Genomic DNA, 25461 nt, shown 5'->3' with positions numbered 1-25461 from the left:
CAAGGTTAGCAAATAACATGAAGCAGACAGACTACTATGACATCACAACACAAGCAAGCTTTACTAGATGTGAAATATTGGAGTGGGCTTCCAGTGGAGAAAGGTTATTTTCGTGGTGGCAGCTGTGACTTATGAGCCAGTAGTTAATGCACCAAATATTACTGCTGCTTTATTTTAAACTGAAAAAAACTTATAAAACATATAGATAATAGATCTCTCTGTTCAACTCACAATTCAGTTATTCTGTGAAACAATCAGAGAAAACTGTTTTTAAAAAGTTATAAATAAATGATGACTGCAGATAGATAGTGTCCTGGGTATATGCATGTAAATATATTGGTGATGATAATCGTGATGATTTTTCTCTAATCCCCTAACACAATTTGCTTAGAATGGAAGTGAGAGCACCTCTGGCACCAAACAGGATACCAAAATAATTATATTACTATTTTGTTGTTGTTGTTGTTGTTAATAACTACTTTCTGAATTCTCAAAAGTGATTTTTTTCCCTTTTTAGTTATATTTTCAGAGAATAGGAATTCATAAGACAAAATTTCTCTTTTTCCTGATGGGAGAGTTCTTACTGTACACTTATGTCCCAAAAAGGGGCTTTAGCCATCACAGACCAGAGCCTGTTTTGGAAGAAGGTGGAAAGGGCTCAAGAATGTGTCCCTAGCAGAACAAATTATATTAAGAATACAAGTGACAAAATGGTTTGGGATACAACTGAAGCAAGTAAATGCTGGAAGAAATATTTTATAGATGTCTGTAGGAATGACAGTAGTATGGTGAAGAATGGAATTACAATAATTGCTACCAATCTTAGTGTCCAAGAAAACAATGATGAAAAGGAAGTCCAAAATGCACAGACTGTGTGATTCATTTAAGCTGGATGTGAACACTATACTTGAATCTGATGATTGGAAGAATGCTGGTATGGTTCCTCTATATGAAGTGAAAGGGCAAATAAAAGCACCACAGGGGCTTAGTTTGTTAAATTTGCCTGGGAAGGCGTTTGGCAGAATTCTGATTGAAAGGGCATATTTCAATTGAATGAGCAAAATCTTAAAAGTTGAGTGCTGCATTATACCTGTAATGAAGTTTGCAGACCAGATTTTTGCTCTTTGCAGGTCACTGAAAAATATATGATTGTTAGAAAGGAATTTCATTGCACATTTGTCAATTCAGAGAAGTGAATAGGTTTGAATTATAGAATGCTTTGCCAAAATGAAGGAATGTCAGTGGTTTCATCACAAGTGAATTCCTGTTCTCCACACAGGATTTCAAGCCTGTATAATCTCAGCTATGTGACATTAAGCAGAAGTAAAGAAAAAGAACAGTGATAATTTTCTTGAAGATATCCAGGAAGTCCCAAATTGAGATCCAAATCAAAATCTGGTTAAAAAGTATAACATGACTCAGAATTTCAGAGATGTTGAATTAGCTGAATTTAAAGCTGGAAAATCCATGTGGAAGGCTGCTACTATATTGCATTTATTTTTTAAATCTTTACAATGCCAGAAGTTGCTCTGAAAAGGAAAGAAAACTGAGAAAGTTCTAAAACTTGGCAAATCTGGAGCATCTTCAGGTTTTGAAGCTATCTTGTAATATTATGTCATAGGAATAATGGTCAAAATGCTGTATTAGACACCTTAATTGGCAGAAAGAAATTTTCATCAAAGCATCAATTTATTTTTTCTAAAGTTCAGGAAATCCCTCAGGTTCTGATTTTACATCATTCTTTTTAACAGATTCAAGAAGAGAAAGCCTATCCTTCAGAGTGTGAACTTAGTAAGAATATTCCTAGGTAAGCTAGTAGGACAGTATTTACACATGGACTCTGCTATATGAACAGTCTACTAAAAAGAAATATTATTTAAAAGAACTAAGAACTCTTATATGTTAATTGTTTGTTTACTATCTCTAAACTTTCAAGACTAAACATCTGAGTTTATTTCTATTATGTGTCTTACCTTCTTGGCATCAGTGCTACTGTTTTTATCTCAGATAAGAGTTTGTTACTCATGAAAAAATGGAGATTAGTTGTCATAAATTTGCATCATTTTTTTGTACCTCATGATCTGAGCTTCAAATAGTTGTTTGGCTTCTACTAGACTGTAGGAGTCCTACACCACATAAAGGGAAGAGGGGAGGAGTTTTCCTTTATATTCTAATGTATATATAGTATCTCTGTGTGACAATGAAAAACTCAAGCAGTAACAGTGTGAATGCAACTAACACTGCCACAGATAAATATATATATATATATAGGAAAGGATAGAGATTTCACTATATCACTTCCACATCAAAGGAAACATTCTTAAGCTCTAAATGTGTCTGTTGATTGGCATGGAAACTGGGCCAACAACCATCCTCTTTTGTGGAGTTAGATTACTTCCAACTAGAGGAGCAGGAAAAAAATTGAGAAAGATAGTTAACTTCATTTGTGCTTCATAAATCCATAATTTTAATAAATTAAAGACACTGGGACCATCCATTTTCTAGTTTAAACTCATTGCAATTTATTACTAATCTCCAAAACAGAATAAACTGTGATTATCTCAAACAATGATGAATGGAAACACAGATCAAGATCCTGGCTTGAATTAGATATAGCCAGAGGGAGAGGAAGTTTCACCTAAAGACTAGTTCATATCATGAAAAGTAACATTACCAATCCTGTGTCCTTCCACATGTTTTGCACAATACCCAGCCAGAATGATTCAGAAGTAAGACATGACACTCTACACACCCTCCAAAATAACTAGAAATAAATTTGGAGAATCATACATTGTATATGAAATCTCCAGCTTATTAAAGCAACTAAAATAACAAACTATAGCTTGATCCTATAAGCTGTTTCAGTAACTAAACGCTTGAGTGTTTGATCTGAACGTTATACAGAAGAATAAAGGGGAAAAAACAGTGGCTTCACATTTGAACGATCTAGCTGGGCTCAGCTGTATTTAGGAGGATACGGTTGTATTGTTCATAGCTATACCGCTCAAGACATTTGCATACCCCAATTAATCTTCTGGATAAGGACTCAAGATCTCACTAAAAATGTGTCTTTAGAAATAAGGATTATCAACTGAAATACTATTTGTAGAGAGGATAAAATACTGCTCTTAAAAAGATCAATATCTAAAAATGCAATTTGAGCAGCTTCATTTAATTACCTTTCAGAATCTAAGGGGAGACCAATGCATAGGCATTCTCAAGCAGAATGCCTATGCATCTTAAATGTAAGAAAATCTGTACCTCAAAAGCATGTTAGATCATTCATTTGAAATACAACTGAAATTCCATGCTCAAGATCCATTTTAGGTCCAGTACTAATTAGTTCCTATATTTAATTATCTGTATTCCAATCTTCTTCCACAGAGCTTAGGTGGCAAATACAGTTAATTCATTTCTGGAATTCCTGCTGAATTCTACCTGGGCATTCTCCAGGCTCTGTGCCTGTCCTGACTTAAGAGTTTATTCATCTATGGCACCATCACAGCCACTTTATCAATGGGCAAGCCACGACCCTCCATGGCAGCCCTACTATAAAGAATATGTTCCTAAAATTCTAATTGTGACTGTTTTTCAAAAAGACTGGATTCCTTTATATATTTATTCTGACCTCTGGGGAACAGAGGAGATATGGCAATGTCACTGGAGAGTTCATTTTTGGAAGGATGTTCAAAACAAGTATGAAGGCTATTCAGAGGCATAACATACTTATGTAGAACTAAATTCATTTTTAAAAAGAACAAAAGAAAATGCACTGCACTTTTGTCATGGCATCACAGAAATGATTTTAAGGACCATGTACAACCCACAGGTTTCCTGTCCTATCTTGATCTAAGAGTGAATATACGATTGACTAAGATGACCTTAATGGGGTTTGAAGTCCAATGCCATAGCCTTAGACTAGTAAGTACATCAATGGTTTCTCATTATTCTGTTACTAATAGAATTCTAAACAACCACATTTGAAAAAGAGATTTATCCCAATCAAATGTGTGCCTTCTACTCCTTTCCCACATCAGGCTGCAGAACTTAGTTTCTCTTTTCCTTTGAGCCAATTCATATCATCATGCATAAAGATGCCTCTTAACGACTGCTTTGTTGTACAGTGTATATAGCCAGATACAAGAGCTCCCCTCCTGTGGAAAGGACTTCCCCCAGAAACAAAATCAACATTCCTCTTTATCAGTGTTTAGAAGCTGCTGAAAACCTGATTGTTTAGGCAGGCATTTGGAGATTGGGATATTGCACATGTATGCCCCTGAGATGTAGATGGGCACGCCTAATGGTTATGGATTATTATTATGAATTTGAATTGTCGACATTTATTTGTATTTTTGTATGGATAGTTTAAGTTTATTGCTTTTACAATCCACTTAGATTGTACTTTATTGTACTTTACTTTATATACAACCTCCTTAGAAGGTGCCATAGGCAGTAATACAGTTACTGCTTTATTTCTGGGACAGCACAGTAATAATTTGCCATGCTTCAGAGACGAACCATGACTGCAAAAGACACTGGATAATCATTCTAAACAAGACTCCTGTTTATAAGCATAGCAATGTACTGAAACCCCTGTTAATATGAGTTCTTTTAATAACTGCTTTTTCAAAAGAACTGTGACTATTGCAAGCACTTGTCTGGTGATTCAATAGCCCCCTATGTGGGGAAGGTAGCTCTACTGAAAGATATATGCCAAAATAACTGTTTATGAATATTGCCAGGTGCCTACCACATACATCTTTCTTTTGCATATTGTTTCCACAATATACATTACATAAAACAACAGAAAGACAAGGTATGTTTGTATTTCAAAGGTACACTGGTATTTATATATTTCTGTGCCACACCACACTTAATATATAATTCTATACAATTTATTAATATTCATTGACATGATTAAAGTATTTTCCAATATGGAAGGAGATGACTTTTTCAAGAGAGTCCACATCACCACTTCTCTTTAAAATCCATTTGCCACCTCTAGGATCCAGCCTCCTCCATTCCTCACTCCCACAGCTTGATCTAGCCAGCTCACAGATAGTGGTGCTTGTACTATACAGATTATTATCCAATTTCCTCAAGATCAAATAAGTCCTAGTCCCAAGCCATTACACCAAACGTTACATTAGATTCCATAGGTGGCATTAACTCTTAGCGAATGTAAGTAATTTTATCAGTGAAGAATCTAACAAACATAATACAAAGACCTGCTAGAGCACTGACCTCACTGTTCCTCTGTAACAAGAGCAAATTATCTTGAACAGAGCGGCTGGATGAAAATCTGTATTGCAGTAAGTGGGAAGAACTAACTATGTTTTACGGCTCTTAACACCACAGTACAGAGCCAAACGTGGGCTTATATCTGTGAATGGTTATGTTCACTCTTTGCTTTGCCACTTCACTCCAAACTAATTCAAAATAAGAGATCGGCTGGGAAGCATGCTGGTTTCAGGTCTGAACAACCAACTCTCAATTACTGTGTGGTGCTGCATCATATAGTATAATAATATTCTGGTTGCCCACAAGGAACTCTTTATGCCACCTTAATTGATCTGAAGGTGGCTACTGACTGAATACCCATAGAAACGTTATGAGGAAAACTGGCAGTTATCTCTACAGATCGCCATTTACTTTAACTGTAAGCAACTATACACAGGTTAGCTGCACCGCTCTCAGAAGTCTTTGTACTTCTATATCATTTCAAGAAGTTAAGCAACAGCGTATACCTGCTCCTCTTTATAATTTTTATATAAATTTCATGGTCTGCTAAAGACACGTTTCACTGATGTTGGCCAATAAACTCATATTCATTCACCAAACTGACTTACAGTATTGTAGCCTTCATTAGGGATTGACCTTTTGTGGTAATAATTTTACATTAATTAGTTGTTTTTAAAAATACCCTTGCTGTCCCACATAGAACATTTTCACAATCCAGGAGCAATGTTTTGCATCTATGATTTCAGAAATGAGGTTTAATGATGCAAGATTGCCTCTGTCCTCATCCAAGTAGAGCAACCTGCCCCTCCCCAATATGTTTTGCTGCCTTGCCCTTTACAACAACTTTGGCTTTTTGAATTAATAATACCATTATTAATTACATGTTTGGGTTGGCTTCATGAGGATGACTTTTTATTAGCAGATCAGGGATCTCAGTCTCACTAATCACAGGCCTCTCCAGGGCATTTTATGTAGCCTGCACCCCACTCAAACCTACAGCAGCCAGAAGCAGGACAACAGTTTGCTGATTCTGGCCAAGTTACGATGGATCCTCCTTTACACTAGAAAGCATAGTTCAGTGCCTGGGAGAGGCAGGCTGAAGTTGCACACAAAATCCTTCATCAAGAAGCTATCAGAGCTATGCCCCTGCTCTACCACCAGCACAACAGCTCCTCCTTGCTGCAGTTTTAGGATAAGAAGAGTGGCTCCACACCCACAGGGCAAGTTGAGGAGCAGCCCTGAGTTGTGATGATAGCATATTGATGCATGGTGTCATGATCGCCGGTGCGATGTTGGCGACATTGCAACGGCTCGCATGACAAAGCACGGAGGCGTACTAATGACTGGAGAGGGATGGGCAATAAAACAGGACAAAGACAGTAATGGGTCTAGGAGATCTACAAGCCCTCATCGCCCGGTAATCGGCAATTAACACCATTAGCAAGGGGAAGATCGGGGCGAAGATCGGAAGGGCGCATCCGGATGCTTTCGAGGAATTCCGAAGCCTAATCGCCCGGTAACGAGCCATTATGCTGCAGAAAAGGAAGACAGAGCGATGCCCGAGGCGATTGGGGATGGACGACCTCTCACCTAGCAAAGCATGGATGGCCGGTCACCCCGTGGAACTCGTAGGGCACACCCGGGGAATGTGGGGGTGGAGCGCTAATTGGCGCAAAGCTATTTAACTCTACTCTTGGTGCGCTTCTCGCACTCTCAGCTTTCTACTGGTGTGCACTCTATTCTGAATAAAAGCCAGAACTTAACTCTGCTTATAGCCTGGGTCTTTTATTTAGCTTAGGCATTCCTCACAAAAAGCTGAGAGTCATCTAGAACGGACCTCGCCAGCCTCTACCGGAAAATGTTTTTCTTGCGAGAGACGCAGCTGGCGATGACTGAACCGGGGACGATCTTGGAGTCGGCGCTGCAGAGCGGAGGCGCGAAAGACTCAACACAAGGGAGGGAGGTGACCAGACCGCTTCTGGAACCAGCACTCCCGAGATGGGACACGAGCCCCCTCCCCACCCGCACCGCACCCCAGTTGGGAGCCTGGAGCCCCAGCATGGAGTGGAGGGCCCCGACGGAAGATGAAGGCGGGAGTCAACAACACTTCAGGTGGGACGTCGTTGCGGACCCCCGGCCGGGAACATCCCACACCACCTGGAGACTCCAATACCCCCAGACGCCCGAGAGGGAAGTTGCAGGATTGCCAATTGGGCCACAACCGGCAGCACCGAGAATGGACGATCCCGTCACACAGGACAGGATCAGGGCTCTGGAATCCAAGGTGCAGTCATTAGAGTACCAGCTGCAATCCCTGACAAATGTGGTGAGTGAACTCACAAAGAATGCTGCAGCGCAGGGCATAGGGAGGGGTCTCGGCATTCCACCCACCCTATTGCCCACCCCAAGAGGAAGGGGCCAGATGCGGGACTCACTCCCAGGACCCTGTGGGTTTATTCCAGTGGGAATCACCCCTACTCACACACAAGTCGGGGTCACTCCGGTCAGTGGGATCGCGAAAGACTTTCCAGTAAAATTTGACGGTGACCCCACGAACCTATCTTTCTTCCTAACGAACACAACAAACTACGTCCAACTATATGGACATTGTTTCACATCAGAAGGGGCCAAAATCTCGGCTACTGCCACTAAACTAAAGGGCAGAGCCGTGGACTGGTACGTCCAAACGTCAGAGTCCGGAGCCCCAGCCCTAGCTACCTTTCACACCTTCCTGACCGCCTTGAAGCAGTACTTCGAAGACCCCTTGGCGAAGGAGAGGGCTAAAGGCGCACTGAAAGAACTTAATCAGGGGCAGAAATCGGTCACAGATTACGCCCTGGAATTTAAGGTCTTAGCAGGGAAGATCCCTGAATGGTCGGAGGCCACCCTGATTGACATGTTTAAAGATGGCCTCAATTGGGAGGTGTTGCAGTGGGCATTGTACAGAGATGATCCAGACTCACTACATGACTGGATCTGTCTTGCCGGGAAGGCTGAACACGCCCAACGCACCTTCATGCTGGCGGTTAAGAGGGACAGGTTCCCTCCCAGAGGGAAAGGGCCAGAGCCACAGCTGGGCCCAACATGGGACGCCGAAAGACAACATCGCTTTGCCCGTGGGCAGTGCATCAAGTGCGGTAAGGCCAGTCACCGTGCAGTGGAATGCCACAAGGCTAGGACGACGGATCGCCCATCTAGACCGACGCAGAAGGCTCCACAGAAACCGCCCAACCCCCCCCCCCCCGGAGGCTGACAGCGGCACTAGCGGCCCAGGACGAAGAGGATGTCTACCCTAGAGCAGCCAGCGGAAAACGCCTTCCACCTGTCCTAAACAGCGCCGCTGGACAGGTGGCAGAGAATGGGCGCAATACCACCAGGGTGAGTGAGAACTGTCCCATCCTAACCGTAACAATTGAACTGAGCTACTGTTCCAGGATCATCGAAGTCAAAGCTTGGGTGGACTCCGGGTGTTTCAGATGCCTGATCCATCCCAACCTAGTCAAGGCGCTAAAGTTACCCTGTTCCCCGCTCCCGAAGCTGCTGTTTTTCCAGCAGCTTGATGGTTCCACAGCGGGGGGGGGGGCTACCCAGGGTACAGAGAACGTTACTCTAAAAATGGGCACACACAGGGAAACCATTGAATTCGTGGTTACCCTGGTGGGCAAGCCTATAGTGGTTCTGGGAATCCCCTGGCTAACTCGTCACAATCCCTACATTAACTGGAGGACCCGTACGATAACTTTCGAGGATGGGTTCTACCAAGCACCGGCCAAGGGGAAATCCCCCAATTTGACGGTAGGGAGGGCAGAGATTGTCGACCCCCAAGCTCAAGCTTCCCCCCTGGAGGGGCTGCCAGAACAATACGCGGACTTCGTGGACGTCTTCGGGGAGGAGGAGGCGGACCAGTTACCCCCCCATCGCAAGACGGACTGTGCCATCAAACTGCTCCCGCATGTCCCATTGCCGAAGCCAAAGATTTACCCGATGACCCAAAAGGAGTTAGCGGCACTGCGGGACTTCGACAAAAACCTTGCACGGGGCTTCATCGAACCAGCAAACTCGCCGGTTGGAGCGCCCGTTCTATTCCGCAAAAAGAAGGACGGTACCCTAAGACTGTGTACAGACTATCGCGGGTTAAGTTCAGCTTCCTTGTCAAACAGGTACCCCCTCCCCCTCGTGAAAGACATGTTGGCACACTTGTCAAGTGGAAAGGTGTTTTCCAAACTTGACCTCCGCGAGGCGTATTACCACATCCGCATCAGGGAGGGGGACGAATGGAAAACAGCTTTTAACTGTCCCTTGGGCTCTTATCAGTATAAAGTACTGCCGTTTGGTCTTGCAGGGGCCCTGGGGGTGTTCATGCAACTAATTAACGAGGTCCTACATGACCATCTGTTTAAAGGCGTACTGGTTTATCGGGACGACGTCCTGGTATATTCCAAAACTGAGAAAGAACACAAAAGATTGGTCAGACAGGTTCTCACCAAGCTCCGGCACACTAAACTTTATGCTAAGCTTTCCAAGTGCGAATTTCACAAGTCGCGCCTGGACTACTTGGGTTACAGGATTTCAGATAAGGGCATCGAAATGGACCCTGCTAAGGTCCAAGCTGTCTTGAGCTGGGAGCGCCCACGCACCCGGCGTCAACTCCAAAGTTTCCTGGGATTCGCAAATTTCTACATATCCTTCGCAAAAGGGTTCGCAGAAATTGCCCTGCCCTTGACCGATTTGTTGCGGACCAAAGGAGTCAGCGAAACGCGCAAGGTAAAATAACCCAGGGGCCGTGCTCAATTGGACTCCCGCCTGTCAGACTGCTTTCGACCGGCTGAAAGCACTCTTTACAGCGGATCCAATTCTAGCCCACCCCGACCCCGGACGGCCTTTTGTAGTGCAAGCTGATGCCTCGGATTTTTCAATTGGGGCTATCCTATTGCAAAAGGACCCTGCAGGACTCTTGAAACCCTGTGCCTATCTCTCCCAGAAATTTTCCGAGACAGAGACACTGGCATGTCTGGGAAAAAAAGGCATTTGCAGTAAAAGCAGCACTGGAAGCGTGGCGTCACCTGTTAGAGGGAGCAACTTGCCCTTTTGAGGTCTGGACAGACCACCGCAACCTCAAGGGGGTCCACACGCCCAGGCGCCTCAGCCCTAAGCAGATTCGCTGGGCTCAATTTTTCAGCCGTTTCAACTTTCAGCTGAAGTTTATCCCAGGGAGGAAGAACTTCTTGGCAGATGCACTCTCCCGACTGCCCCAAGACGTGGAACCTGCCTCCGACATCATGGGGACTGTGCTCTCAGAGTCTCAATTGGGTTTGGCCGCTGTCACCCAGAGCCGCGCTCGGGAACAGCCTCCCCCCACCTTGCAAACGACTCCAACGCAGCCCGCTCCGGGCCGCCGGCAACCACAGATGCCGGGTGGGTTGCGTGCAGAGTAAAATCTGATCCCTGGCTCCTTGCCAACCCAGACAAGGTCTCCATGGAACAAGACCTCACCTGGGTGGAGGGTCGTTTATACGTCCCTGACTCGCAACCGTCAACTATCCTCAGCCGGTCTCATGACAGCAAGCAGGCTGGTCATTTCGGGTTCCTCAAGTCCCTCCACCTGACCCGACACCAATTCTGGTGGCCCTCCTTGAGAAAGGATGTCAAAATGTATGTGGCATCCTGCCGTTTGCGCTATGTCTAAGCGACCGTCCGGTAAACCCCAGGGGCTACTGCAGCCCGTGGCTAACCCTTCACGCCCTTGGGACAAAATCTCTATGGATTTCATCGTGGATTTACCGCCTAGTCGGAAGAAAACAGTCATTTGTGTAGTCAAAGACTACTTTTCCAAACAAGCTCACTTTGTCCCCTGTGCCTCTATCCCGTCAGCGCAACAGCTGGCGAAGCTCTTTTTGGTACACGTGTACCGCCTTCACGGCTGTCCCTCTCGCTTGGTGACCGATAGGGGCACACAATTTACCTCACCATTTTGGCGGGCTTTTTTGAAATTAATCGGCACCGAGCAAGCACTGTCAACCTCCTGGCATCCCCAGACGGATGGATCTACTGAGATCCTCAATGCCACCCTGGAACAATTCCTCCGCTCATACATGAACTAGCACCAGGACGACTCGGTGGATTTACTCCCCTTCACGGAGGTGGCATACAACAACACGGTGCATCAAAGCACGGGACAAACCCCCTTCGGAGTGGTGTCGGGTCGAGATTTCGTCCCCATTCCCGAGCTTCCACAACCCCCGTCCCCAGTAGTGGCGGCCTGTGATTGGGGTCCTAAACCCGCAGACTCCTGGCCCGTCATCAAGGACGCTCTCGAGGCACAGACCGCATACAAACTTCAAGCTGACAGGCACAGACGCCAACAGCCGCCTTTTCGAGTAGGGGACATGGTTTACCTCTCCACAAAATTTATTAAGTTGCCCCAACCCTCCAAGAAACTGGCCCCCACATTTATTGGCCCCTTTCAGGTTACACAAATTGTGAACCCTGTCACAGTACGTTTGGATCTGCCTCATAATTTAAAGCGGCTGCACCCGGTGTTCCACTGCAGCCTACTCAAGCTGGCCGGTGACCCCTCCCGGTGGCATCCACGCACTCCCCCCCCCACCCGTCATGATCGACGGACAGCAGCACTTTGAAGTCAAGGAGGTTCTCGACTCCCGCAAGCTTCGTAGCTCCCTCCAATACTTAGTGCGCTGGAAACACTTTCCCCATCCTGAATAGGTTGCTGCCCGCGACATTCAGGCACCTGAACTAATCCGCAACTTCCATGTGGCATATCTCTTCAAACCCTCGGCTTGATTTTCTCCAGGGGGGCGGTATGCCATGATCGCCGGTGCGATGTTGGCGACATTGCAACGGCTCGCATGACAAAGCACGGAGGCGTACTAATGACTGGAGAGGGATGGGCAATAAAACAGGACAAAGACAGTAATGGGTCTAGGAGATCTACAAGCCCTCATCGCCCGGTAATCGGCAATTAACACCATTAGCAAGGGAAGATCGGGGCGAAGATCGGAAGGGCGCGTCCGGATGCTTTCGAGGAATTCCGAAGCCTAATCGCCTGGTAACGAGCCATTACGCCGCAGAAAAGAAAGACGGAGCAATGCCCGAGGCGATTGGGGATGGACGACCTCTCACCTAGCAAAGCATGGATGGCCGGTCACCCCGTGGAACTCGTGGGGCACACCCAGGGAATGTGGGGGTGGAGCGCTAATTGGCGCGAAGCTATTTAACTCTACTCTTGACGCACTTCTCGCACTCTCAGCTTTCTACTGGTGTGCACTCTATTCTGAATAAAAGCCAGAACTTAACTCTGCTTATAGTCTGGGTCTTTTATTTAGCTTAGGCATTCCTCACACATGGCTAGGAGTGTGAAGAGCCAGGCTTCTCATCCTAAAGTTGTAGCAGGTGGAGCTGGGGTAGTGCTGAAGGGAGCAGAACCCAGACCTGGCCTCAGGTATGACAGAGCATCAATGCAGAGCAGCTACCCTTGGACCTGCCCTGTCTTGTTCAGGCATATGCCCATTTCTTCTCAGCAAAAGACAGTGCTTGTTCTCCTGCTGTGTGTGCGTTCAGTAAAGTTCTTTCCGTTTCCCTCCCTCTTTATTTCCATCAACTGCCCAGCTTTCAGTTTTAGTTCTCTGAATATGCAGTTGACCTGCTATGGGGAAAGCAACTCCTAGCTTCTCAATTCCTTTTATGGAGATTTCTTTTTAAGAAAATCATTGGGGAATTTGCACAAAGATCTCCACTATGTATTTGACAGACCAAAACCAAAGGACTTCCTGCTCTATTATTCTTCCTGTCACTTGCTTTCATATCAAGGTCATGGTAAATCTTTTTGTATAAAATAAGTATGGTATTAGTCACCAGGAGGAAATGAGCACGGTAATATTGCAGGTACTCGTATATTAAACATAGTATGCTCATAAATATTTACTAAATGAGTTCAGGACATAGGACTGTAACCCAATAGCTAATTCATGCCACCAAAACAATTTATTGGTAAGATTTTAAAATTTCCAACCCAATACAATTCTTTGAGAAACTATACTATTACAGTTTGGATCCTGATTAAGTAATTAAGAGGGGAAAAGACTGGACAAATTCAGAACCCAAACCTTCACTTTATAAACCTGATCTGAAACCACTAACCTCCATGCTTCCCTAGTAATTATAACTGGAAAACACCAAATAACAATTAAATTTTGTTTTGTGTGACAGAATGGTTTCTTTTCAGATCATGTAACTCTTTCCCCTTCTTAATCAACTTTTACCATATTTTCCAACAACAGTAATATAAATTTGAGCGAAATGTTCAGGAATTATACCTTCTTAGACAACTTACCACAAACTGAAGAAAAAACATGCTTTTCCCCCCAAATTGCCAATATCATTTTTACTTCTTGGAGGAACTGAAAATAATTAACCAGCACAGATACCTCTTCTGAAAGAGCTGTATCCTGCCAAGTTTCAGAACACAGAATCATAAAGTTCAAAGGGATCCCAAAGATGATCTAGTCCAATCCTGTTCAGTACAGGATCTGTTAAAGAATTTCGAACAGAATGCTATTCAACCTCCCAGTGAAGAGGAACATAATGCAACCTATTTCACTGGCTGATAGCTCAGAAAAATTCCTCTTAATATTTATTTCAATCTACTTCCTGGTAGTTTCACCCATGTGTTCTGGTCCTGCCCACCAGAGTAAGAGAGAACAAGTCCACTCCTTCTCTGTATGGCAACACTATAAAATAACTCTTTTCTCTTCTCCTTTGCAAACTACACACAGCAGTTCCTTTAAACATTTCTGTGTCCCTAAACTAGATAAAGAGAAACCAATTAAACAAATGAATCAAAAACATTATACTTGTTCATTGATTTATTGAAGAAAATAATCCAAAGCTACATATTTGTGTGTGGCAAAAGTATATGAACCTCTAGAACAATCAATTCATTTGAAGAGGAATTTAGAATCAGGTGTTTCAATCAATGGGATGATAATTGGGTGTAAGTGTAGGAGGTCCTGCCTATTTAAAGAACAGAATACTGGGGATTCAATATCAAAGTCTGATCTTCACAATTTAGGGATGTGGAAGTGTGTCATGGCCTGAACAAAGGAGATTTCTGAAGACCCCCAATTCAACACCATTGTTACTGTCCCCAGGAGGGATCGACCAACCAAGATCATGACAAGAGCAAGGCATGTAATACTCTGGTAGGTCTCAAAGAAGCACAGGGTAATGCCTAAGGAACTAAAGGCCTCTCTTGCAATGCCAGCATTCGTGAGAACACCATCAGGAGAACACTGAACAATGGTATGCATAGCAGGATTGCAAGGAGAAAGCCACTACTCTCCAAACAAAACATTGCTGCCCATCCAGTTTGCAAAAGACCATGTAGATAAGCCACCAGGCTATTGTGGACAGATAAGACCAAAACAGAACTTTTGGGCTTGAATGAAAAGCATTGTTTGGTGAAAGGCAAACATCGCATTCCAGCATATGAACTTTATTTCACCTGTGAAACATGGTGGTTGCAGTATCATGGTTTGAGTCTGCCTTGCTGCCTCTGGACCAGGATGGTTTGCCATCATTGATGGAACTATTGGTTCAGAATTGTACCAGCAAATTCTACAGGAAAAGGTCAGGCTACCTGTCCATGAACTGAAGCTCAAGAGAAAGTGGGTCATGCAGCAAGATAATGACCCAAATCACACAAGTTGTACAACCAAAGAACGTTTAAAGCGGAATAAAGTCTTGGAATGGCCAAGTCCAAGTCCTGACCTTAATCCTACAGAAATGTTGTAGAAGGACCTGTAGTGGGCAGCTCATGTGAGGAAGCCCACCAAGGTCCTTGAATTGAAGCTGTTCTGTGTGAGGAGGAATGGACTGAATTTTCTCCAAGCCCATGTGCAGGACTGATCAAGAGTTACCAGAAACATTTAGTTGCAGTTACTGCTGTCCATGGGGGGCATACCAGTTACTGAAAGCAAAGGTTCACATACTTTTGCCACACACCAATATGTAGCTTTGGATCATTTTCCTCAATAAATCAATGAACAAGTATAATGTTTTTGACTCATTTGTTTAATTGGGTTCTCTTTATCTAGTTTTGGGACTTGTGTGGAGAACAGATCATGTTTTAGATCACACTTATACAGAAATACTGAAAATTCAAAGGAGTTCACAAACTTTTAAGCACCACTGTAACTAACCTTAGAGATAAAACAAATGAATCAAAACCAAATGGTTTCTTTCTCAGTATATTAAATTATTTCAGCCCATACAGAAATGATTCTTTAGTGAAATGGAATAAAACACAATGGTCACAAATTAAATGAAAAAAGGAAGGAATGAGAAAATGTATATTTGACAGGTAATGCTATCAAGGAATACACCCCACAATACATCACAGGGTGATGTATGCTATTATGACATGAGGCTGCCTTATGTGTTGGGTGAAATCCTTCTACAGTCTCCGGGGGACTGTAAGGAAAACCAAGGAATCTGCAGTGATGTGGAAACAGTGTTTAAATTAATATATGCTATGGTGGAATTCAAGATAATCATCTTGATACCATCATGTCTTGTCCCTGGGAATTAGGACTCCCAAATGATGTAAGCATTCTCTCAGCTGTATTATCTGGCAGCACAGATAGATCAAGGGGTACCGTCATACTACTGAGATGGAAAAACAGACTCCCTGAGGATTTTTCTCCATAATGATTTAACAGAGTTACATATCCCTGAATTGTTAAGGGATAATGTGTAATGGTGTGGTTATTGGACCACTCAAAAACTCACTGAACAAAAACCATAAGCAAAACTTCAGAAGAAATCAAATGCATCCCTGTTTAAGACTACTTTTATTAACTGGGAATTCAAATACATAAAAAAGAAGCTGCTATCTGCTCAGTTAGTAGACCAATACATAACTATTTCCTTCTTAAAAGGGAAAAAAAGGGAAGGAAAAAATGGAAAAAATAAGGCAGCTTTGTTTTAACCAACCCATATAAAAGAGGTGAAAATTTCATTTGATTTTTATTTTTTTCATTTTAATTAAAAAATCTAGAATTCATCAATTTCTTCATAAATGAAGGGGAAAAATTTAACAATGCAAATGTCAAGAGCACACACACAAAAAAAGCATCCAGACATAAGGCTTTGAGCATTTGATTCTTACAAGTTTAGGTTTGAATCTTTACATATTCAACCATGTTTAGGATGCTAAATTTAGGTTGCCAGCTGACTTCATCTTGAGTTATGTGGCAGGTACAACATGGTTCTCTCAATTTCTGGGGTAGTTAGTATATGTGTTCAGTCTGTTTGGTGCTTCCAACGGATTGATATAGAGTATACACAGTATATACATACATATATACATACACACATACAAATATATAAAACTTGTCAACATTTGGGGACAACAGGAGGGAAAGGATCGAAATTTTAAAAAACTAAAATGTGGGAGTTATCTGTCTCTCCACAATTTTCTCCACAATTTAGAGAAAAGGAACAATTAACTTGTCAACCTAGCCAGTTTGCTACACAATTCTAACACTGTGTAACTATATATATGAAGTGTTATTTCCACTGATGCAAAATTAAATGAAAAGCAGTTCTACTTTTTGAAATGTCAATATTGGCTCATATGTTCTGAGAAATTTCACTCATTTAGAAATTAAAAAATGCTTCAAATGTTCCTTTGGTGAATACAGATGGTATGAGATCTTGCCAACATATCATTTCTATCAAGCAGTTAGAATTCTTGTTATTACCTGCAAAATAAACTGAGGTTGCCATCTTGTGGTTTGGTAAATTACTACTACTACTATATTTACTTGCCTGGGAAAGTGACTCTCTCTCTCCCACTCACCTTTTAAATGGGAATATTGTACTAAATTTACTGAGAACACAAAATGGAGACAACATGTTTCTTTTCAAAGTTTCCTTGGGATTGGGCTGGAGATTCCTTAAATTCAGCCCAGCTGCCTTTGAGATAAAAACTGACCAAACACTGACTAAAGTAAATTACCCATACAGATACCCTGGCTATTAGAGCTGAGCCTAAAGATGCAAGTTAAGTTTGAGAAACATTTTCAGCAGTACTAAAAAGCATCATACCCTGAAATTTGTTCAAGTAAAAGATTAGGCTGTCCTCTAGCAAACTAATATGGCATTTCCAGTTCCCTAGTATCATGTCTGTGAATAATTTTGGAACACTTTTAACTAACTGGAAGAAGAAAAATGGTAGAAGTAAATCCAGGAAACAATGGCAACAAGGAACAGTTTTCTTTGGAACTGGGCTTCTACTTTCATTTCTAAAATCAGAATGGGAAAACATCTTGTAAAAAGCCTCTTGTTATAAACAATTTATAAATATTCATGTGCAACACTGGTGGTTTTTAGTCTTAATTATTTTAACATTTATAATGATGTGCTTCATCTTTTTTTAATCACAACTCTGGGAATAGTACAACACAGGAAAATTACGCACATCTGTTAATTTTAAAATTTACAGTGACTCCCAGGTAATTTTTCTTCAATTTACAAAGTTTCTATGTTATTAATAATTTTAATACAATAAAAATGAGTAGTGCTATAAAGGGTTAATAAATATTTTAAGAAAACCAAGTTTTACCTCTTACTTGCACATAACTGATTATCTTTGCCACAGAGATAGATCTCCATGCTCTTCTTTTAATGGAATTCGTCTCTGATATCTTGCATGTATTATATATTGTTATCTTTGTATGTATGATTGTACTATACTTGAAACCCCTACCTTATAGGAGACAAATTATTTATACTAACTCACATACCTTAAACAAAAATGGATCTAGTTATTGTATTTAATATTTTTTTCTCTTTCTCCCAAAAATTAAAACAACAGAAGTTTTCCTACCTTGTCATTTCCAAGGCCAGACAAAAATTAAAGGGAAAAAAAGGGAAGGCACTGAAAAAAGGAGTTAGGGGATAGGGAGAGTATCTCAAACATCAATACAAAATAGTTTATTATACTGAAGCCCAATGTGCTTTGGAAAATCCTTTTGTCAATGTTTTTTAGCTGGAAAGCACACTGTTTTTGACAAAAGAATTTTCCAAAACACATTGGGCTTCAATATAATACATTGTGCTTCTATAAAATAAATGACTTCCTACTGGCATTTGTAATATTCTCCCTGTTTTTTATAGACTAAAAGTAATAACAACTAAGTTATATAAATATGGCTATTAATATATCATATTCAAATTAATGCAATTATTCCCTAATAGATTTTAATGTTATATTAAATATATTTATTAGCATCCAGAATACTATGAGGATCCAAACAATTGTACTATCATTAAACATATTTTGGGAAATCACTGAATTAACCTGAGTATGGATTATAAGCAAAGATTTGAGATGTTTCTTTAAGAAGGTACATTATAATACAATTAGACAGCCAGTATGGTAGAGTGATGAAGATGCTGGACTAGGAGGAAGGAGGCCCACACATTATGAAGGCTCACTGGTCCAGTCACCCTCTTTCAGTCCAATCCATCTCATGGGGTTGCTGTTGTGGGAAAAATAGCAGAAGGGAGCACCATGCCTGCCATCATGAGCTCATGTACAGATAAAGCAGGATATAAATATAATAAATAAATATTCAGTTATTATTAAAACTGCAACTGATCTAATGGGCCTAAGCTCTCTACTCCTTCATTCAAATATACTATACTTCTGTGAATTCTATCTATAACAGTCTGTGCAGGTTTATGCACTATATTTTACTTATAATTATAAGGCCACCCAACTCAACAATGGCTCTGTGCAAATTAAGCACATAATGATCAAACCATTATTTTGATTATGTAGAATCAAAATACACATGTTGGAAGAGGTCTTGTAAGTCATCTAGTCTACCACCTCGCTCAATGCAGGAAACCACTAGGCCATCCCCAACAGGTAGCCATCCAGTCCTAATTGGAAAATCCCCAGAAGTCCATGACTATTCTAGGCAGATTTTTCCAAGCAGACTGTTCTACTGTGTAAGAGCTCTGATTAAGAAATTCCTCCTAATATTTGGCCTGAATATTCTGTCTTGTAATTTTAATCTTTTGGTCCTTGGTTTCAGAAGAAAACAGGTTCAGAACAGATCCAATGACTCCTGCATATGATAACCTTTTAGGTATTTGTAGACTCAATGTCCTTTTTGACAAACATGCTCCACAACTTCATCCATTCTGCACAAGCCATGGACAAAGACTATTTATTGTTCTCATAGCTCTCCTCTGAGTCTGCTCCAACTTTGCCAACTTCTCTTTAAGTGCTGTGCCCAGTACTGGATACACTGTGACAAGTATTATATATAGAATATATAATAAACCTATTTTACTGCCCATGATTTGGATACAATGTTACTATTGATGCAATTGAAGACTGCACTGACCTTCAACTGCAATATCACACTGTTCATATGTAGCAGGGGGTCCCCTAAAATCCCTAGAATCTTCTTACAAACAGTGCTATCAAGCCAAGCCTTCCCTATCCTGTTCTTAGACGTTACTTTTTTTTTCCTACAGAGATGCACCATCTTATACATCATTAAGATCATCCTGCTGGATTTGACCCAGTGTTCAAGTCAGCTGATGTAATTTTGAACCGTGCATATACTCAAGCTAAATATAAAAACACCTACATACAATGATGAGATTGCTCATTTTATAATTTAAAAAAACTTATAAAGCTGAACACATAATCTGAAAGTTTTTGAAGTTTTCCAAATACACAGCTTTGTATTCCTTTGTGGTTTCTCAGTTCATGCACATAGCAGTCTGATACCATTACATATCCATCTCTACATATTCTCCTGGAATTCCACTGCCTATTTTGCAAACCTATCTCCAAGCTCTAGTGCCTCCACCCAATCAGCATTTCTGAAACAATTCCATTCACTTGTTGATTTGGTTCAGTATCACCAGGTTTGCCAAGGACCCACTTTGAATATTTTCCAATTTTTCCTAAGTTGGCAATAATCAAAGCAGGGATTCAAGAGAATCAAATTGCTTTGGAAGGATTTTGGTTCTGAAAGGTAACCTAGAAATTGATGAGTTGAATACACAGGCAGACATGATTACTACAGTCGCAACAGGTCAGAAATGATGGATGGATGATTTTGATGGTAAAATCTCTTAATTATTTCAAAATTAGATCTGAGTATAGTGACTTACACTAATTATAAAGAATGAAATTTACTAAGCTTTACAAAGCAATATTAAGATAATATAAGCAATATCTAACTTTGCAAAGTTTTGTGAATAAAACTGGTCTGCAAATAAATGAAGAGTTCTGCCAGACTATGAATTCTCAGGATTTCTAGCATTGCAAACACACATATTTATTACCTTGAGACTATGCTAGATCCATTGTAGAGATCACTTGCATAAGACAGTGTTGCCAAAGGTCGAACAGAATTGTAGCGAGTAAACTTAGATAGGCACTCCTGAAATTCATCCAGCTGGCTTGAGGTTCTACCATCATCTAGATGGGAGAAGCAGGGAGGAAAGAATGCACTTTAAAATTTTTAGAAGAAGGGAAAAAATGGTAAACACAGTTTCAGTCAGCTGCCACTGTCAGTTTACAGGTCAATTAAAAACTGAATTTCTTTGAATCTGCAGGACTAGCCTAGAAATGGCTGCTTATGCAGTCCATCAAGATCTGAAAACATGTTCTGCAGTACACAGCAAATACAGAATTTAAGTGAGGGGTAGAATATCTGAAAGTCCAATATAACCCTTCAACATTCTTTCCCAGCCTGATGCCTACCAGATGATATAGACTGTCAGCCCCATAAGCATGATTTGGGCATACCAGATACTTCTGTGGAAAATACGTACAATGTAAAAATACTATTTTATCATTTTGCCTAATTCTAAATCTCTTAATAAACCATATGGAAGGAGACTGAGGTGTGACACGTCCTCAGGGTAAAACACATAAAACCTGCAAACAAAAGCTCAAATATTCAAAGAGAGAGTACAGCAAATATTGCTCTTTGCACTTAACTCAAATATCCTCTTTGGGGGGAGATGGGCGGTAATAGAAATTTGAATAATAAATACATACATACATACATATTAATTTGAGAGGGAAAATAACTTTTCAAATATTTAAGACATGAGAAAAGCATGATCACTGACAAACTTGCTGCATCATAATTCCATACCCATTTATATAATATGAATAAAATCCCAATGGAAGTTAAAAAAATATACTATAATCAAGGTTTAAATAAGCCACTTTCATATTACAAACCTGGATTGTAGTCAGTGTAAAACTTTGATGAGTTATTTGGTACATAGGATTAGATCAGGGCAGTGTGGGAGACAAGGATATGTCATGAAAAATGTCTGCACTGGATGCTGAGAAGAACAGGAAATCTGTGCAGAGGTTTGAGGAGGAATGTCCCATGATGTGAATTATGGAAGAACTGAATTATATTGTAGTGGAATTCTAACCACATGGAAGGAGACTGAGGTGTGACAAGTCCTCGGGGTAGAACACATAAAACCTACAAACAAAAGCTCAAATATTCAAAGAAAGAGTACAGCCTTGAGATTTATACAGAAGAAATGGAAGGTGAAGAGAGAAAGGAAAAGAGAAGGAACATGGTTCACTTAGGGAGAAGAAACAACCTTTTGAAGCAAACAATATTGGGAATATAGGAAAGGGACGAATCATACAAATATTAAGTTCTGTGTAGACAAGGAGGAAGATGATGAGAACAAGAGGGGAAAAAATCAGGCGGAGACCAGATACATTACAAATCTCAAAACAGAACAGAGAGTAATATTATGGCTGCAGATGTCATTCATTCATTCATTATTTCAAATTTAGTCACCACCCAACTCACTCAAAGAGAGACTCTGGGCAGTTTACAATAAAACCAGAATAAATAGTCATTAAAATACAATAAAAACAATGTTTTTAAATAAAAATATATAATCCAAGGTATAGCAGTTTAAAAAGTTCTTAATTTAATTTATGGGAGCGTCTTCAGGGTGCTAACCATCCCCAGAATTAATTAGCCCTCCTCATGCGCCATGCAAGATGGCAGAGCCAGGTCTTCACCCCTTTCTGGAAGGCCGGGAGAGAGGAGGCCTGCCTCATCTCTGGGGGAAGAATGTTCCATAGGGTGAGGGCAATGGCAGAGAAGGATCTCTTCCTGGGCCCCGCCAATCAACATTCTTTCATGGACAGGGTGATAACCAATACCTTGAATAGGACCCGGAAGCAAACAGACACCTAACGCAGCTCCCACAGCAAAGGTGTTACATGTGCCATCCTTGGGGGCACCCAAAACTGCTCACGTGGCCACATTTTGAACCAGCTGTAGCTTCTGGATGCTCTTCAAGGGTAGCCCCACGTACAGCACATTGCAATAGTCTATATGGGAGATGACTACCACCATATGTAGTTATCACCATGAGTGACTGACTAGAGGGCTATCCTATCCTATCCTATCCTATCCTATCCTATCCTATCCTATCCTATCCTATCCTATCTCAACCATAGTAAATTACTATGCAGAACAGGAGAAGGATACTGGGAAACATGACAAACCACTTTATTCAGAAGCTAACAGGCATTCTACCTGATAGTCGAGTCATCCTAGTGGAAAAGTAGCATTGTTCCAAATCTTCGAAATGAGCTGTAAGTCTCTTCCTCCTTGAAGCCAAGGTACTGTTATTACATGGCTGTTTCTTAGTCTGAATGAAAGAAAAGTGAAGAAAACTATATTCATAAATAAGACCCAGATGTGTGCAACAATTTTGGACAGAATATATTCTTCATCTTATAACTTGTACTTCAGATATTTCAGATAGGAATCTCTTATTTTTCTGACTTAAGTTATGTAATTTAGAGGGTAGACTTGCCCATATTTCCTGTTTTTATGAAGGGAGAAGTTCAACAAATCTACATTTACATATCTGACATAAGATTCAAAAAGTACAACAAAATCAAAAGTCACAGTACTAAAATGATTTGACAAAACAGCACCCTCTCTTAAGTTGTTGTCACACCAATATTTTTTTGACTCCACAAAACTAAATAAACGCTGACCCTAGATCTTCTGGAAGGTTAAGAAAGAAGAGGCAGATTACCAAAACAAACATTAGCAACGTATCTTGCTCCAAGGATTTTCAAGGGTTAAAATCTGTTGCCAGATCTTGTGTCTACAGCTAAAACAACAAATCCTTGGACATGTCTCCTAGATTTATTTATTTATTGGACCACCTAACTCATATAATGCAATTCTGGATGGTGTACAACAAGAACAAACAAGAAACAAGAAACCCCCCCCCCCACAACTCAGTATATAAAATGGAAAATGAGTGACCAAATGTGATAATTAAACAAAAAAAAGGGGGACTCCACTCAACTGGATCCGAACATCTGGGGAAAAGGCCAATCTTAACAGCTTTTATAAAGGCAAACAGAGTTGAGGCCTGTTGTATATTGCGGGGAGATTGTTCCAGAGAACAGGAGCAAACACCAAAAAGGCATGCCTCCAAGGCCACATTAGATGTCAATGTGTAAAAGAGAGAATCTCCCTATGACAGTGTGGGGGCAGGCAGATGTTCTTGGGAGAAGGCAGTAACATAGGTAATCCAGTCCTATGCCATGTAGGGCTTTAAAGGTGGTAACCAGCACCTTGAATCACACCTGGATGCCTACTGCAGCTAGTGCAGTTCGCAGAGTTGTGGTGCTACATGGACATAACAAATAACACCTATAACTACCTACACGACTGCATTTTGGCCAAATGAAGCCTCTGTATGGTTTTCAAGGGCAGCCACATGTATAGCATATTGCAGACGGCCAACTGGGAAATGACTAAGGCATGACTAACTATGAGCAAGCCTCCCAGTCCAAGAATGGAGACAGCTGGCATACAAGATGCAGTTATGCAAAGCTGCCCCTGCTCCCCAGCCAGAGCTGCCACCTGCCCATCAAGCAGGAGCTGTGAATCCAGAAGGATCCCCAGATAGTCCACCAAGGCTGAACAGGGCAATGCCATCACCCCATTCAGAACCAAAGATAGAAAAAACACTGGATTCCTTGATGAAATGGGCAGACATACTGTATACATCAAATTAATTAAATGAGTAAATGAATAAATTTCTTCATAAGCAAATCAAAGATAATCTGGGAGGCTGGCAGCCCCTTCCAGCAAGAAGTATCATGTTAGTTCTATTACTGTTGATGGGAGGGCATCTATGAATTTTTGTAAATGCTCCATTACTTTACCAAAGAAGCTTCAAGTATTTGGAACAAATGGCCCAAATTCAGAGAACAAGTGTTGATGGGAGGTGGGGATGGGATGGGGGTCAGTCAATATTTGCTTTTAAATACCAGGAAGCTGAATCATGTACTGTACATATACTTGCTGTTTCTGCACTGCTACCTATACAGCTTTTAACAAAGCTTTTCTTTACTCTCAAATTAATTTTGAAATCAAATGCTATAGAAAAGCAAGTTTTAGGTTATAATGCCACTGATGCAAAACACTAATCAATAATATAATTTTAAGCTGACAGGTGAATACACTTCTAAATATGCAGTTAAAATATTAATACTTTAGAAAATGTAACTCACCACGGGCAAGATATAGTAGAAAGTTCTGTATTTCACACACTAATTTCAAAATGCTACAGGTTTTCCTGGGAGTAAGTTCTATTTTTATTTCAGTGGAAATTTTTTTGTAGTAAATTCGAACAGATTATAGAACTCCTCGCATATATATAACAAGGAATCAGATCACTTTTTTGCTCCACTGTCTTAAAAAACACGGCAATTGGGGGGGGGGGGACCTCATTACCTCTCAAAGAAGATGATTAACAGATACCACTAGTTCCAATAGAAGAGAATATATATAGCTCAGGGTTGAACTGTGGAGTCCTTGGTGCTCTCTGAGCTTGGTTGTTTGCTTGCAGAGTTTCATTTTTATTACTGGAGGACAAAGAATTACTGGAGGACAAAGAAACCCTCATCCCAGTAAACACCAACCCAATATGGAAACTAGACAATCTGATCAAGAGAACCCGCAACAACCTAACCAAGAAAGGTCAAATCACAAAAGAAGAACAGAGGAGGATGAAAAGCAGTGGACCCATCCTCCCACACTTCTACAGACACCCAAAAATACACAAGTCCAACATACCTCTTCA

General features: G+C 41.1%; 1 protein-coding gene across 2 annotated transcripts in view; it reads right to left on the bottom strand.

Annotated features, from left to right (window-relative positions):
• Positions 1 to 25461, bottom strand: part of COP1 (COP1 E3 ubiquitin ligase) — a 143681-nt gene that overhangs the window by 85028 nt on the left and 33192 nt on the right. For both annotated transcript variants that reach the window (XM_063298488.1, XM_063298489.1), the window contains exons 10-11: positions 22884 to 22998; positions 20635 to 20770 (exon numbers count right to left, since the gene is read on the bottom strand). In XM_063298488.1, the coding sequence (XP_063154558.1) occupies positions 20635 to 20770; positions 22884 to 22998 (251 nt within the window). The remainder of the gene's footprint in view (positions 1 to 20634; positions 20771 to 22883; positions 22999 to 25461) is intronic.

This window comes from Candoia aspera, chromosome 3 (genome assembly GCF_035149785.1).
Source record: "Candoia aspera isolate rCanAsp1 chromosome 3, rCanAsp1.hap2, whole genome shotgun sequence".
Lineage (NCBI taxonomy): Eukaryota > Metazoa > Chordata > Lepidosauria > Squamata > Boidae > Candoia > Candoia aspera.
The sequence above is the reverse complement of the archived record's forward strand: the minus strand, read 5'-3'. Positions and strand labels throughout refer to the sequence as shown.